The 14,226-nt window shown below is 37.0% G+C and overlaps 1 protein-coding gene across 4 annotated transcripts in view; it reads left to right on the forward strand.

Moving 5' to 3' along the window:
• The window catches only part of ELP4 (elongator acetyltransferase complex subunit 4), a 142,648-nt gene that overhangs the window by 8,141 nt on the left and 120,281 nt on the right, over positions 1 to 14,226 (forward strand). For all 4 annotated transcript variants that reach the window (XM_051776815.1, XM_051776816.1, XM_051776818.1 and 1 more), the window contains exon 3: positions 6,568 to 6,689. In XM_051776815.1, the coding sequence (XP_051632775.1) occupies positions 6,568 to 6,689 (122 nt within the window). The remainder of the gene's footprint in view (positions 1 to 6,567; positions 6,690 to 14,226) is intronic.

A 14,226-nucleotide genomic window follows, 5' to 3' on the forward strand; every position in this document is an offset into this window, starting at 1 on the left:
TCCCTTTGCAAATTAAATGCTCATCTTCATTATTTGACACATTATCTTGGTTAATTTAACCAAATAATAGTAGATTCAGGGTATTAAAATATTTATTTTAACTGTTGTGTTCTGAGATGTAGTGATGGCACAGGTTACTTGCTAAGACTGTAAAATATTGCTTGAAATCTAAGTGTACAATTTTTTAAACTCAATTCATAATAAAGAGCACTGTGATTTTCAGTTGAACTTAATTCTATAGTATATTCTTTTGACAGTGCTTTAATTACATGAGAATTAGAGAGCTGAGGCATATGGTAATCTCACACAAGACCCTGGTTACTAGAGGAGCTTGAAACTTCCTGCCCTTTGTTCATGTAACAAGAATTTTTAGGATTTTAACTAGTGCTTTAGTTTCAAGAAATCTTGCTATAATGGGTTTGTGACAAGCATTCTGATGTGACACCATCAAAGCAGTTTGTTTGATGTAAATGTGAGACCACTTCCAGCCTTCCAGAGGAATCTCCCCTTCCAAAACAAGTTGTGTGGCTGTTGATTAAGCACAGTCCTTCCCTCCTCCCATCTCCCAGGTACTTCAACCTGTTTTGTGTCTGTTTTGCCAGCCTGGGGAAGAGTTTCCAGAAGGAAGTTACTTTGTTTTTAAACATAAGCCTTGTTTATGTGACACATTCTGAGCTGTGAGTTACAGCCCACTCAGATAGATCTCTCCTGGGTACCCTATAAGAACATATTCTTACCTACCTCTAAGATGCTCTAGTTTTGACAAGGTCACCGACAGCTAAATGTTTTAAAGATTATCAGTAGGAGGGTTTTTGTTGGTAGCTGAGGTCAGTTATTAAAAGTTAAAGATGTCTGGTTAAAAGCAGGTCTATACTTGTACATTCTAAGCCCTGAAGCAGTTTCAGCTACTTTAATTAGCTACTATTATTTTTGTTAGACATGCAATTTAACCTGACTGGTAAGAGCTCTCTTCACTTGTCAATATAAGTGAATTTATCTTCTTTTTAAAGCTGAAAAAGATAATCTCAAGAGAGGTACAAAACAGTGATTTGCTGAATATAATTCTACAAAATACCAGTTACCAGAATTCGCCCTCCTGAAGTATGGCCAAATGCCAAATATTGTAACTTATATGTTTGACAACTCCGTTTTGGCATGTGCTAATTAAATGCAAGTGACACAAAGTATATCCCCTCCAGCTCAGTAAATGTGGACATTAGAAAAGTATCTTTTAAATGGAATTTCGGATTATTAAAATAACCGCATCTTATGACCTGCAGCAATTCAGAGAGATGTTTCATAGCCACAGAAAGACACACCTTAGGTCACAGGACCCTACTGTAGAACTATCTGCTGAAAAAATTATCGATACTGATAGGCTATGACAGGCTTTTGGCAGCTTTAGGGCAACCTGTCTAGACTTTGTACAGAGGGAAAAAAAATAAGCTCTCTGTACATTACATTGTTGCAGTCCTACTTTTCCCTTTTTACAGCTCCCACTGTTTTGAGCAATTATACTACAAATTACTGCTGGACTTTTCCAAAGAGCTTCCTGTTGTTTATTACACTGGTGTTTAAAAGTCAGGTGTTATAAATATGATCTGTAAGTGTTTGTTATCTTATGGTGGATTTTGTTCGTGACTTTTTGTTCCTCCTCTGGTTCTAGAGCTTGTTCTGTATCCCTCTCCTGAAACATGAATATCTCTGTGCAGAGGGGGTATTTGTAACTAGAGAGTTTTTTATTATTTACATATCAATCACATATTCACATATCAATTTTTATAATTCCATTTTTTCCTTAATTTGTGTATAAATTATATATTTGCAGTGCCTTAGTGATATCAGTGTCTCACTGATTGCCCTTTGTCTTCTGTGCCCTAGATAAAATCCAGGGCCTCGAAATTTTACAGCTAATTTTGTGGCCCACAAATTTCTTTGAGTAGCAGCTGCAGACAGTCCGTGCACAGAGGTGTTGAGAATGTCTCTTATGTATCCAGTGTAGTGGTGAAAAGAGCCATAAATAGGAATTGGTCTTTATCCTTAGTGTTCCACATGGGTATATGTTGGAATTCTTTGCAGTCCTACTGACAATGCTGCTTTTTCTCCGTGGTGGTTCCAGCCATGAAAGAATGCTGTTGTGGAAGGAGACCAAAGGGTAACAATCACAATAAACTATTTTATTTATGTCCTTATCTGTAGGATCAGAAGAGGTTTTTGTCCCGGAGACAATATGCATAACTTCTAGGTAAATAATCTCTTTTCCTTGTGTAGTTTTACACTTCACTAGTTACTCACCTGCTACTTAGCTGTGGAACACTTTTTGTTCAGAAGGAATCAGAGAAAGCTGCAGAGGGCTGGGTGACTTGTGGTGACTGGGCCCAGAAAAGGGGCTGCAGCTGCAAGAGTCTTATTTGTTTATGTGCCTTATTAGCTAGAAGTGAAGTTCCCAGTGGAGGCTGCTGACAGCACAGCCCTTTGCTGTGGAGGCTGAGAATAAAGATTTGGGCCAGGTTGGTCTCGAGTGTTTGGCTGACTCAAATGAACTCAGGTGTTAGTTCCTACACCTTACAGAAGGAAGGTGGCTCTGCTGGAAATTTTGGAAAAGTAAAGAGGACAGTTGAAAATTAATCAAAATAGTTAAGTCGAAGCATTATCAGCAAAGCGTTTCCTTCCGTGATTCTGTGAAAATAATCAGTGAGCTGCTGAGGTACCTGTGCTAAATGATTTGTTTGTTTGTTTACAAGGAGAAAGCGAGCTGCACTGCTGTGGTTTTGAATAGTAATGTTACAATTGAAGCCAGGGTACAATGGATGCTATCAGAAAAGCCCCATATGGGTGCACTTTAGATCTTTTGAATACCACAAAAGTTTAGTGACCTAGAAATGAATCAATAAAAAGCCATCCTCTATTTGACAAATTGAAGAACTGAGGGATTCTTACAGATGCATTGACTTTAACAATTCCAGATACACTGTTTGTAAAGGCTTTCTGAGACACATTTAATCCTTAGAGTACTGTAGCAGACTATGAGGTGGTTTATATTTAGATCACTCTCCAAAACTTAATTTCCTATTTTTACTGTAAGTTTGCTGTTATGAAAATCAGTGTAAGCAAACCAAAGGAAAGGCTAATGCTAAAGTGATGTGTCCTTACCCTGAATGTGAATGTCTTTAATTTGCTGCATTGACAATGCCTTGTTGTTTTGCAAAATACATTTTGGGTATGGCAGTGTAAGAACATCTCTGGTCCTTTTATATTACAAATAAGTCAATGAAATTAATTATCATCTTGATTAAGTCAATAAAAGGGTTTATATCCGTGTTCCTTATTGCTTTTCTTCTACAGTTTGTTTTATGTTTCAGCATTTCAAATAAAATTTGAGTAAAAATTCTTCTTTACTACTACAGATTTATTTCCTCATAGTTTAGTTAAATAATCATCAACACACAGTGTGATTTCTTACATTTATGCCCCAGTTTATGGAGTTTGTGTGTTATGTTTGGCACAAAATTGAGCATGTTGTTTACTTTCTAAGGAATAATTAGTATCAGAAATGATGATCCAGAAAGACTGTCTATACAGCTGCTGCATGTACACAAACCATAAAACAGTTAAACTAGATATTTGCTTATATTCCATTAAATATCAGTTAAGTCCTGTCTGCATGCAATACAACTCGGGTTTTCTGTGCCTCAAATGGTGGAGAAGGTGAACTTTATCCTACAGATAAAAATTAATAAACCAAGATTTTTTGTTTGCCAAGGATGATGTTAAATGTCACAGCTGAGGATCCTTCCAGAGCACCCGAGGAGTGTTCCTTTTGCTCTTTTTTTTTTTAAGAGAGGGAGATCTGACAAAATAGTCTCCCTCCACTGACATCTGCTGCAGTGATGTGATTACAGGGTGGCTTCTTTCAGGTAGCTTAGACAATTTAAAAAAAAAAAAAAAGTAGATATCATGCTGTCACTTTGATTTTTAGGGGGCCTTGGTTCTTAAATTGAGAGCTTCATAGATGGAGATTAGCACATGGAAATCAATGTACTGTGGATAATATATTACCAATGATATTGCAGTAAGCAGCCAAAGCATAAATAACTGGAGAGAGCCAATGTTTGAGGGGCAGGAGCTGTAGGTGTTCCTGGCCTCCAGTTATAAGGGAGACTCTGTGTATGAGTTTTATTTTCCTCTTGTTGAAACAGTTCAAAATCTAAGCAGGCTCCAGCGACTGTATTTACAAAATAAGGCTGTAATACTTCTTCATAACTTTAGAAAGTGTCTGTTCTGCTTTTTGCTTTTGCAGCTTTAGTGCTTCAGTTTTACCTGGGTTGACTCTTGTCTCCATCCTGGTCTCGTACCTGGATCTGCCTCCTCAGTCACCACACAGTGTGTGGAGCTGAGTTACCAGGGAGATAGTTCTTCAGTAACACTAGTCATGGCTTTGTAAGGATGTGAGAGTAAACTATATCAAATATTTAACTGAGCTCCAGACTTCCAAGGAAATTGCAGTTTGTGATTCTGTCAATGCTTTCAGGAATCAGTCCTGCTGAAATGTTAATAAGGAGCCCAGCACTGTCACCAGTGAGCTTTTGTCAGTACTGTCCTTTTCATGATACAGGTCTGTCCATATCATTACACTGTTGTGTTTTAAAAAATGTGTGTTTTTGCAAATACAGAAGGTTAATAAGGCCTACTAAGCAGGTTAACAGTATCTATCAAAGATAACTTATATTAATACACTCTGAGTTCTTAAAACCTGAAGACTCTACAATAAACTGGATATATCAATGGCAAGTACCAGTAATGATAGTGCTCTAATTATTGTATTCCCTTTGGCTTCTTTGGATATCCAGTTTTATTTAATCTCCTGTCTCAGTGATGTGTTATGAAGCATTTTTCTCTACATTGAAATTCTGCTTTGGAGTCACTCCTAGTTCATTGCTGGGTTTTAATGAAAGGGAAACTCTTAAATAAATACTTTTCCATACAACAAAATATGTAATCTTGACACTATATCTTTAGGGATTATTATGAAGAAGAAAGAAGAAAGAAATTTAAAGATACAAATTTTCCAAATTTTAAGTGTATCCCAAATACTAAATTTAAAAGTGAAATAAAAAAAGCAGGAAATAAATTGTTTTACCTGATAGCCCATGGGAGTTGGGGAATGTCTCTTGGAGACCTATTTCTTTTCCAGTGATTTTGAATACTTGTGGTTTGAATTTCTTGTTAATCTTAGCCCTCTTGACTCTTAAGCTTCAAAACATTGTATTTTCATACATATTGAAGTTACAATATTTTTGTTAGATATGAACGACAACTTTCTAATTTTCTGTCTTTGTTATTGGTTTTCTGGTTTTTTTGGGTGTTTTTTACTATTTCATATGTGTAGGAAGGAAATTGTTTCCAAGTCACACAAAGAATGGATTGAATCTTGTTTGTTCTCTATAAAGAAAATCTCTGTGTTTTTCTGCCTCGACATCCCTGTCTGTTGTCTTCCAGCAGCCAGATTACCAGATGAAAAAGTAAAATTGTGCATTTACTTTTCTCCCAAACAAAATATTTTAGATGTCTTTCTAAATAAATGTCAAGAATGTGTTGTTCCAACACACATTGGAACATGATCTAAAATTTTGTGGGGCAGTTAATGACATATTGTTGGGAACTTTTTTTGCTGGCATTAACACTGCTAATGTTGGTATTTCCTAAAATTAAGGAACATCAGAGGTGGTTCAGATTTCATTGTTATGTACTCATTCACTTCCCTGGTAACTTTAAGTCATGGTAAGTTTTAATTGTATGAAGTTCATTAAGATTTTCTAATTCTGGTAATTTCTGATACTTGCAATAAAGAAGCTGAAGGAAATACTGGCCTTCCTGAAGTCAGTGGGAGTTTGTATTTTCATGTCAGTAGGCCAGTGTTCACAATGTCTGTTAACAAGTATTGTCTCATTTTTTAAACTGTAAATTCATGTGTCTTTTGAGTGTGTTCCTTACTTTGCTCTGGTTAGCTCTCAAAAACAGTGTTGCAAATTACACATTTTTTTCCATACAGACATTGGGTTTGCCTGTTTTTGTAGTTTTCACAGCTTTGAAAGAAATGCAGATGTAAGAATGTCTATATAGCTTTAGCATGCCCAAATATGGTTGAATTTTGAAAAGCATCAATTAATAGATATTTTAAGCAAGTTAAAATGTTTTAAGGACTAAGAATGTAAATATTAATATAATTCTGCTAAATTAATAAACCTCATCCCATTAACCCATAAAATTCAGTAATCTTAGTTGATATTATGGGGAGCCTTGTAAGGAAGATAATACTGATTGCTGTATCCCATCCCTAATTAGAATGAAATGCAGGATTGAGAGCTTTTTCTCTGTCTTGAAAAATTCTAAATGCAGTATTGTAAGCATTTTGTTTAAAGTTTTGGAATCCTATTTTACCTCTGTTGTACATTATACACTCCAGGAGACAGAGCAAAAGGGACCTTTTACAGTGTTGTGAACATGCAGGTGGGTGATTTATCTAACAACAAAAAAAAAAAATTCCAACTATTCTTGTTTTCACAGAGGAAGATAAGTATGGCCTTTACTCCAATTTGTTGTTCAAGTACTTTCTGGCAGAGGGAATTGTCTGTGGACATGACCTGTTCGTTGCTTCTGCTAAAGAGCACCCTGACAACATCTTGAAGGTAAATAAGACTCCTGGCTTTTGATAAGCAAGGCTGTAATCTCTTGATGAACTTGGACACATTTTAAAGTGTGTGTATTGTGTAGTAACGAATTAATTAATCTTGGTGATTCATAAGAATGTGTTGGGAAGTACAGGAGTATTTGCAGTAGCCAGATTTGGGAATTAAATTTAGCTCCCTAGCTTCTGTCTATGGACAGTGGAGTAAGATCCTTCCAAGGCCAAATCAGGTTTGGAGCCAGCTTGTCCTTTATTTTGGTTGTGGATGAAAACCACTGGATTAGTGGGATGGTTTGAGTCAACCCAACTCTTCCCACTTTTGACTGGCCTATCAGGAAGAGTAGTTAAGGGGCTTCCAGTATGTTATGGTGGAAACAGTGCACAATTCGTGTAGATATTTATTGTAGTTTCCCACAGAGAATAAAAATACCATTTAAAATCTTTACAAGTTCCTTTACACTTACATTTCGTTCTGACTCTTTTTCTGTGCTTGGGAACGTGGTCAGCTTTGGGTCAGGTCATACAGAAAGGATCCTTTCAGACTTCAGTGGACTCCAAATCAAACACTGATAGTTTCTGTTATAAGAAAATTATATAAGGGGAAAAGCCTGATCAACAGTGCAAAAAAATGCTGAAGTGTGAGGATAATCTTACAAAATTTCATTAAATATTTTATGTCTTTCTAAGGCTGCGTTTTTCTAATATCAGAAGTAACATATAATTTACTGATTACTTCTGCATCAAGTGAAGTCTGGCTATTTCCTTAAGTGTCTTCAGAGACTATTTCTGGACAAAATGATTACTTTTCTGCTTTCCTATCTAGTGGTGGGAAATTCTATGCCTTACCTATTCAATGTTCAGTATTCAGGAAGAAGTATATTCTTAATGAAATTATATGGCTGCATTGTGAAAAATCTAATTTGTTTTTTTTTAATGATCTTGAAAGTAAAGAGGGTTCCTTTAGGGGTGAAATTTTTATCATTTTTTCTTGTGGCTTAGAGTGAAGCCTAAATAAATAGGTTACAAATTGATTTTTAAGTATGAATTACAGAAGAACATGCTATATTTTTTAATAATAATTGGTTTTAAATAACTAATAATCAATTCATTGGCTCCCTGGCTGTACCATGCATGATTACTGCAGTTGTGTTCCTTATTGAATTAAATTATTCAAATGAATATTTTTATTGCACTGTGTTAAATTTTCTTAAAATAGAGTAGCAAACATGCATTTTATTCTTCTTTCATTCACCTTTGATTGAGTTGTCCACAGCCTGTCATATTTTTCCTAGCTCCTTTATGCTTCTGCAAGTTAATTAACAGACATTGTTCCCCTCACTTCTCCTTCTTGTACCAGTGTGTTCGTGGTCAGTTAGTTTGATGTGCCTTATCAAGCTCTGTTGTCTGATCTGGAATAATTTTCCTTCTTAATTTCCAGGGTTGGACACTAGGCAATAACACTGCACTCCTCTGTTTTAACTCCACAGTGGGGTTACTATAAGAGACTATAAATGAATGGGCAATGTTGCTGCAGGAAAGTGGAGGAAAACATAGTTTTGTTTAGTTGTCTCCCTCCATTTGTGTTTTTGTGTATCCAACAGTATTCTTGTCTGTGCTTTTCATGACTATTCAGCACTTCCTAACGAGGCACAGCAGAGTTGATTTCTCTGATTTGTACTGTGTCAGTGAAGTAACCCTCACTCAGGTGCTTCAGGAAGTCCTCTCCTGTCATAAAAATGAGCTCTTTGGGATTTGGGTGACTCCACCAAGTCAGGATTTTAATACAGCATATCTGACCATTGAATACTGTGGCATTTTATTTAATGAGATTATTATTTAACGAGATTAGTAATTAATTTATTTTCATTATCTGATTGGACTGTATTCTGTACTGGAAAGGCAACATAGACATTGTACATATCAACCTGAATTACACATTATGCTTGGGGTTTATTTTATAAAATTCAAGTATGGATTCAATAAATTCCATGGCTAGTATTCTAATTAACTGGTGTATTACATAAAGGCAGTTCATTAACTGTCCATATTAAATGTCTATATAGTGTGGTCAGTCTATTTATATGTTCAGTTCTCTGCCAAGATGCCATAATTGCCCTATTCCAATTTTGTGATGTGATTGGAAGTTTCTTGAACCTATAACCAAGACAAATATTGCTGGTAGTAGGAAGGGGAAAAGACATTCTTATAGACCATAATTATCTTGAAATTGTGTATAACTAAAAGACAAGCAGAGGATAAAAAGCCCTGATCAGCTGCCTAAGATATATTATATTACCACCCACCAATTTATCCATCATCCTTTGAAAACATATTCATGCCTTTTGTAGTCAAAGCTCCTTCAGGAAACTGGCATTAAGATGTAATGCTGAAAAATTATACACCTCTGGTAAAACCTACAGAACTATATACATGCTGGTTTCCAGAAAGTATTTTAAACATTTGAGAGCATTTCTGTTCATTCCATATTCTTCAAAAAAGGCAACCTTTTACTGTAAGGGCATAAGTACTTATGTTATAGTATATAACATAAGGAATTATGTGGTGACTTCTGTGATTGATCATAAAATAAAAATTGTTTGCACTGGTAAACGGAAAATATATTCAATAATAAAATTACTTCAAATTTGGCATTAAAATTCTACAGCTACCTAAACTGCCTATAAAAACATTTCATTACCTTTATTCCTAATTATTTTATTTAGGCTTGAGGGGGGAACTGTTGCTCACAAGTTTTAATGAGAAAAAAATGGGTTCTGTTTGAGTTATAGTTCACCTTGACACTAAACATTGCTCTCAGTTGAGTTGCTTTTGCTGTGCCAAGAGGGATGGAGTGCAGCCTCAGCTGGCTGCCAACACCAAGCTGTGTGGTGCAGTTGCTGCAGGGAAGGGAGGCCATCCAGAGGGACACGGACAGGCTGGAGAGGTGGGCTCATGGGAACCTCAGGAAGTTCAAGGGGCCAAGAGCAAGGTCCTGCACCTGGGCTGGGGCAATCCCAAGCACAGACAGAGGCTGGGTGGAGAACAGACTGAGAGCAGCCCTGAGGAAAAGGACTTGGGGGTTTTGGTTGACAAGAAGCTCAACAAGAGCCATCAGTGTGCACTCACAGCCCAGAAAGCCAAACGTGCCCGGGGCTGCATCCAAAGCACCGTGGGCAGCAGGTCAAGGGAGGGGATTCTGTCCCTCTGCTCTGCTCTGGTGAGACCCCACCTGGAGCACTGCATCCAGCTCAGAAAGGACATGGACCTGTTGGAGCAAGTCCAGAGGAGACCACAAAGATGCTCAGAGGGCTGGAGCACCTCTGCTATGGAGACAGGCTGGGTCTACTATGGTCAGCCTGGAGAACCAAAGGCTCTGAAGAGACCTTCCAGCAGCCTTTCAGGGCCTGAAGGGGGTTACATGAGAGCTGGAGGGACTTTTTACAAGGGCATGTAGTGACAGGACAAGGGGGAGTGGCTTTAAACTGGCAGAGCACAGGTTTAAATTAGATATAAGGAATAAATTCTTGACTGTGAGGGTGGTGAGGCACTGGAACAGGTTGCCCAGAGAACTTGGGGATGCCCCATTCCTGGAAGTGCTCAAGGCTAGGTTGGATGGGGCTTTGAGCAACCTGGTCTAGTGGAAAGTGTCCCTTCCCATGGCAGGGGATATGAATGAGATGGTCTTTAAGGTCCCTTCCAACCCAAACCATTCTGTGATTCTATGATTTGTCTTGAAAGGAAGACTTACAGGTCTTCCTTTGTGCTGGGAAACAGAAACCAGCATCCCCTGTAGCACTACAATTTCCCTGTGGGACCCTGGCCAGTGCTACATCAATGACCATTCCATTTGGTACCTGGAAGCCTGAGGTGGCAGAGTGGGAGGTCCAGAACTCCTTTCTAGAACCGTGTCTGTTCATCTCCTGAGAAGAAGTTGAACACTTGATTCCATTACTGCCTTTGAATGGATTTTTTGTTTTGGAGATGGAATTTTATTGCAGGATACTTCTGCTCTCCACTGAGATTGCCTTTTGGAGATTCTCTTACAAGAAGAGAGGATAAAGAGCACATCCTTCAAGAAAAAAGTGTACTCTGACACCATCTGTGAGCCTGTTGCTTACGGTGGGAGTCCTTTTCCTACCTCTGCTGTCGTGTGTCATTGTACTTCCAGGTTTAAAAACAAGGGTGCAATTTGCTCTCTAGAGAGTTACACAGAAGATTCTCTTGAGTAGTAAAGCCCTCAGTGTGCCCCTGTGTCAGATGCACAACCTCCCTGTGTTTGCTGGATGCATCCTGAAGTCACACCACTCAGGTGGAACCACGTGAGTGCTGTAGGATACCACAGTGAAAGGGAAAATACAGCTTCCCTTGGTGCACCTAGAGAAGTGTAATGGCTTATTAAACATAAAAAAAACCACTCCAAAGTGAAGTTTTTTTAAAAAATTCTTACCAAGCTGAGAAGATCTCTATGACAAAAGTTAAAAGTATATTTTAAAAGGCATTTTGCTTAAGTATGTAATTTGAAAAGACTCAAAAAATTCTTCCTCCAACAAGCTGGTTATACTTGGGCAAACCTGAAGGACAGAAAGTGCACATTTACTCTTTTCCTGCTGAAAAGGTGAATGCAGGGAGAGCCTGTTATTTCCAGGGTCATTTAAGAAAAAAAAAACAACAATAAACCCCCCTCTGAGCTTCAGTGCTGTATTACTGTGTATGCAAACAACATCTGGAAAGAAAACATAGCTGTCTACGTGGACTTTTTTTTTTTCCAGCAATGTACATTCAACCGTGTAAAATGGTTGCTTACGTTTTTCCCTCACAGATATGATTCCAAAACATTGTTTTGTCAAAAGGAAAAATGCAAACCTGGAAGAAATGATCAGGCTGGTGGCCAGGGCTGTCCAAGCTTCCATTTTCAAAGAGCACTATTCTGACTCCTTTTTCTCCTTCACTCTCTGGTATTGGGAAAGAAGCTGTGTATGAGTGCAAGAGGTATTTTTTTCTGTCATCTGACGTTTTTAGGTGATACATAAATTAAAAGCATAACAACTTGAAAGGTAAAAATAAACACGCAAATAGGACTGCATTCCTATTGTTTTTTTCTAATTTTATTTTCAAAATACATGAACTTGTTACAGTGATTCAGCTGCTGCATGCTGTTAAATGATATCACTTAATACACAGAAATCCAATTGGAGTTATAGCAGAACTGAACTTTCTAACAGCTCTCTCTCTTTCTGAAGTCTTGTGGTACCACAAAGACTGGGGTTGAACCAGTCAGCTATCTGAGTTGAAAAGCCTAACTTCTTAATTATGTAGCTCTTGCTCATCTGTTTACTTTTCTTGCTTGCACATTGGGTAAGTGGAATATTTGTTTTACATTGTTCTTTGTTAAAATGCAAATATTTTGATTGTATTGTAATGTATAATTTTCTCCCTTAAGAACTGTGTTATAAACTTGACAGAGAAGTTGTAAGAGCGTGAAAGAGGACACTTGAAAAACAGTAATTGCTTCTGTTTAAAAGGAGTTAAATCCTTTAAAACAGTACCCACTCTGGGAACTCTCTAAAGTGTAAATCTTTGTCAAAAGTTCAGACCAATCTAATAAAAAGCTTTTCCAGAACCAGAGGAAATAAATGTTTGGCTTAAATTTCAAGTTTTCTATTTACCAATCCTTTTCTATTTATTAAGATGTTTTCTTCCATCATCCTACTTCTGAAATTATGGGGTTTTTTTAAGCACACGTCTTACTTAGCCTGTTAAATGTATCATAAAAATCACAAAATCTAAGTGTTTAGGCTCCATTGTTCACAAACATCTATTTTACAAATCTAGTTGGCAACTTTGTAGAGCTGATTTGCTCAATTAATGAACTCTTGCTTACAGTGCTCAACTGTGAAGGTTTTATTGAATAATGCTGTTACTAAATCTGTTTAGGCTACTGCCTTATACACTGCAGCAGAGTTTACAGGATTTTGGACAAGGGCACTCGTTTTTATTTAGTTTCTTCCTGTTATTTCTTTTATTATGCTATTGGCTGATGTGTTTATCTTTCACATACTTAAGCATCCGTGAACTGATTGAGAAAAAAGATGAATTTTGTTTTTAAAAAATCATCTAATCATCTCTCATGCATTCCTGGGTTTCAGTGTTTTGAAATGGAGCCATAATGCAAGGAAGTTACAGCAAAGAGTTTTATGGCTTGACTGTACAGTTTACTTCTGTGTATGTGAAGCACAGAATATATTCTCATGGGTTAAAAAAAATACCCCTTAGAGTACTCACAATTAACCTTTTTTATTTCCTAAAAGAGAGGAATATTGCTTCCCTTTTCTCTTCACAACAGTTCTCGTTTCTCCTGGGTTCACTTGGTCTTCCTGAATGCCAAAGAAAAGTTTCCATAGAACAGCTTTACCTGGAGATGGAAATAAATTGTTGTACAAGGGCTACTGAAAGGAGAAAAATTCTGTATCCAGTCATTTATGGTCTTTAACAATAGACCTTGTATTCACAAGTATTTACAAATCAAAATAGAATCCTCCCTCCTTTTGGGAGTAGGGCCCTTTAAACTGACACTTATATAATACATTATTGAAAAGAAAATATTTACCCTTCCTGACTTACCATCTGGTGTCCTTTAAATACTAAAAATTAACATAATGAAGAAGAGCCTTAAATTCATGTGAATTTGAACTATTTAAATGTTTTTGCAGTTAGAGATCAACAGTGAATTGTACTCCCCTTAATATTATTTCAAATTTCTTCCACCATACTCATGATAATAACTGCATTGCAAAATGGTTGCATAAACCCACGTGAACGACATACTTATTGATACAGAAATAGATAATGTTTTAAATTCTTAAGTACTATTAATTATACAGTTATTGAAACCCGTAAGGATCAAAGGATTTTATGTGAGAGGGATTTCACATACAGCTTGGATTATGTTGCCAAATAATAGCACAGTAGTACTTCTTTAGAATTGTAAAATAGCTTAGAGAGGAGTATGATGCCTATAGTTGGTGTAATGCATTGGTAATTAAGAGGGTGTGAGGTTAAGCTTCATTAACTGCTGTGGGATTGTATCTTGGATTTTATTATCCCCTAGAGAACATAAGAAGTGAGAGAGGTCAAACTGTTAGAATCTGATTTTGCTTCGTGCATCTGCCAAAACAAGGCAGGCAAAGTAATGTGGCAGGAAACCCAGGAGGACCTGCATTGCTGGCAGACACAGGTTGTACACTGTTTTATTGCAAAGATAAAAGGTTTAGTACAGAAATACATTATTTCATGTTTGCAATAAAACCTTCATAGCTTGGTTTGCAGGAAACGAAATTATTTTAATTGCATTGTGATTTAATGTGAGCACTTCAGGAAACCATTTTTTTCTCCCAAACTTTTTCTTTTTTAATTTTAAAACGGCAACAAGCTTTCTTCTCTCCATCCAAACTCCCCTTAATAACTTTAACACTTGTCTGCCTTTTTGTGTGTTCATGCTGCATAGCAAAGACTTGTATTTTAGTTGACCCCAAGAAATG

This window comes from Manacus candei, unplaced genomic scaffold (genome assembly GCF_025592945.1).
Source record: "Manacus candei isolate 608988 ecotype Guabito, Panama unplaced genomic scaffold, ASM2559294v1 h1tg000009l, whole genome shotgun sequence".
NCBI lineage: Eukaryota > Metazoa > Chordata > Aves > Passeriformes > Pipridae > Manacus > Manacus candei.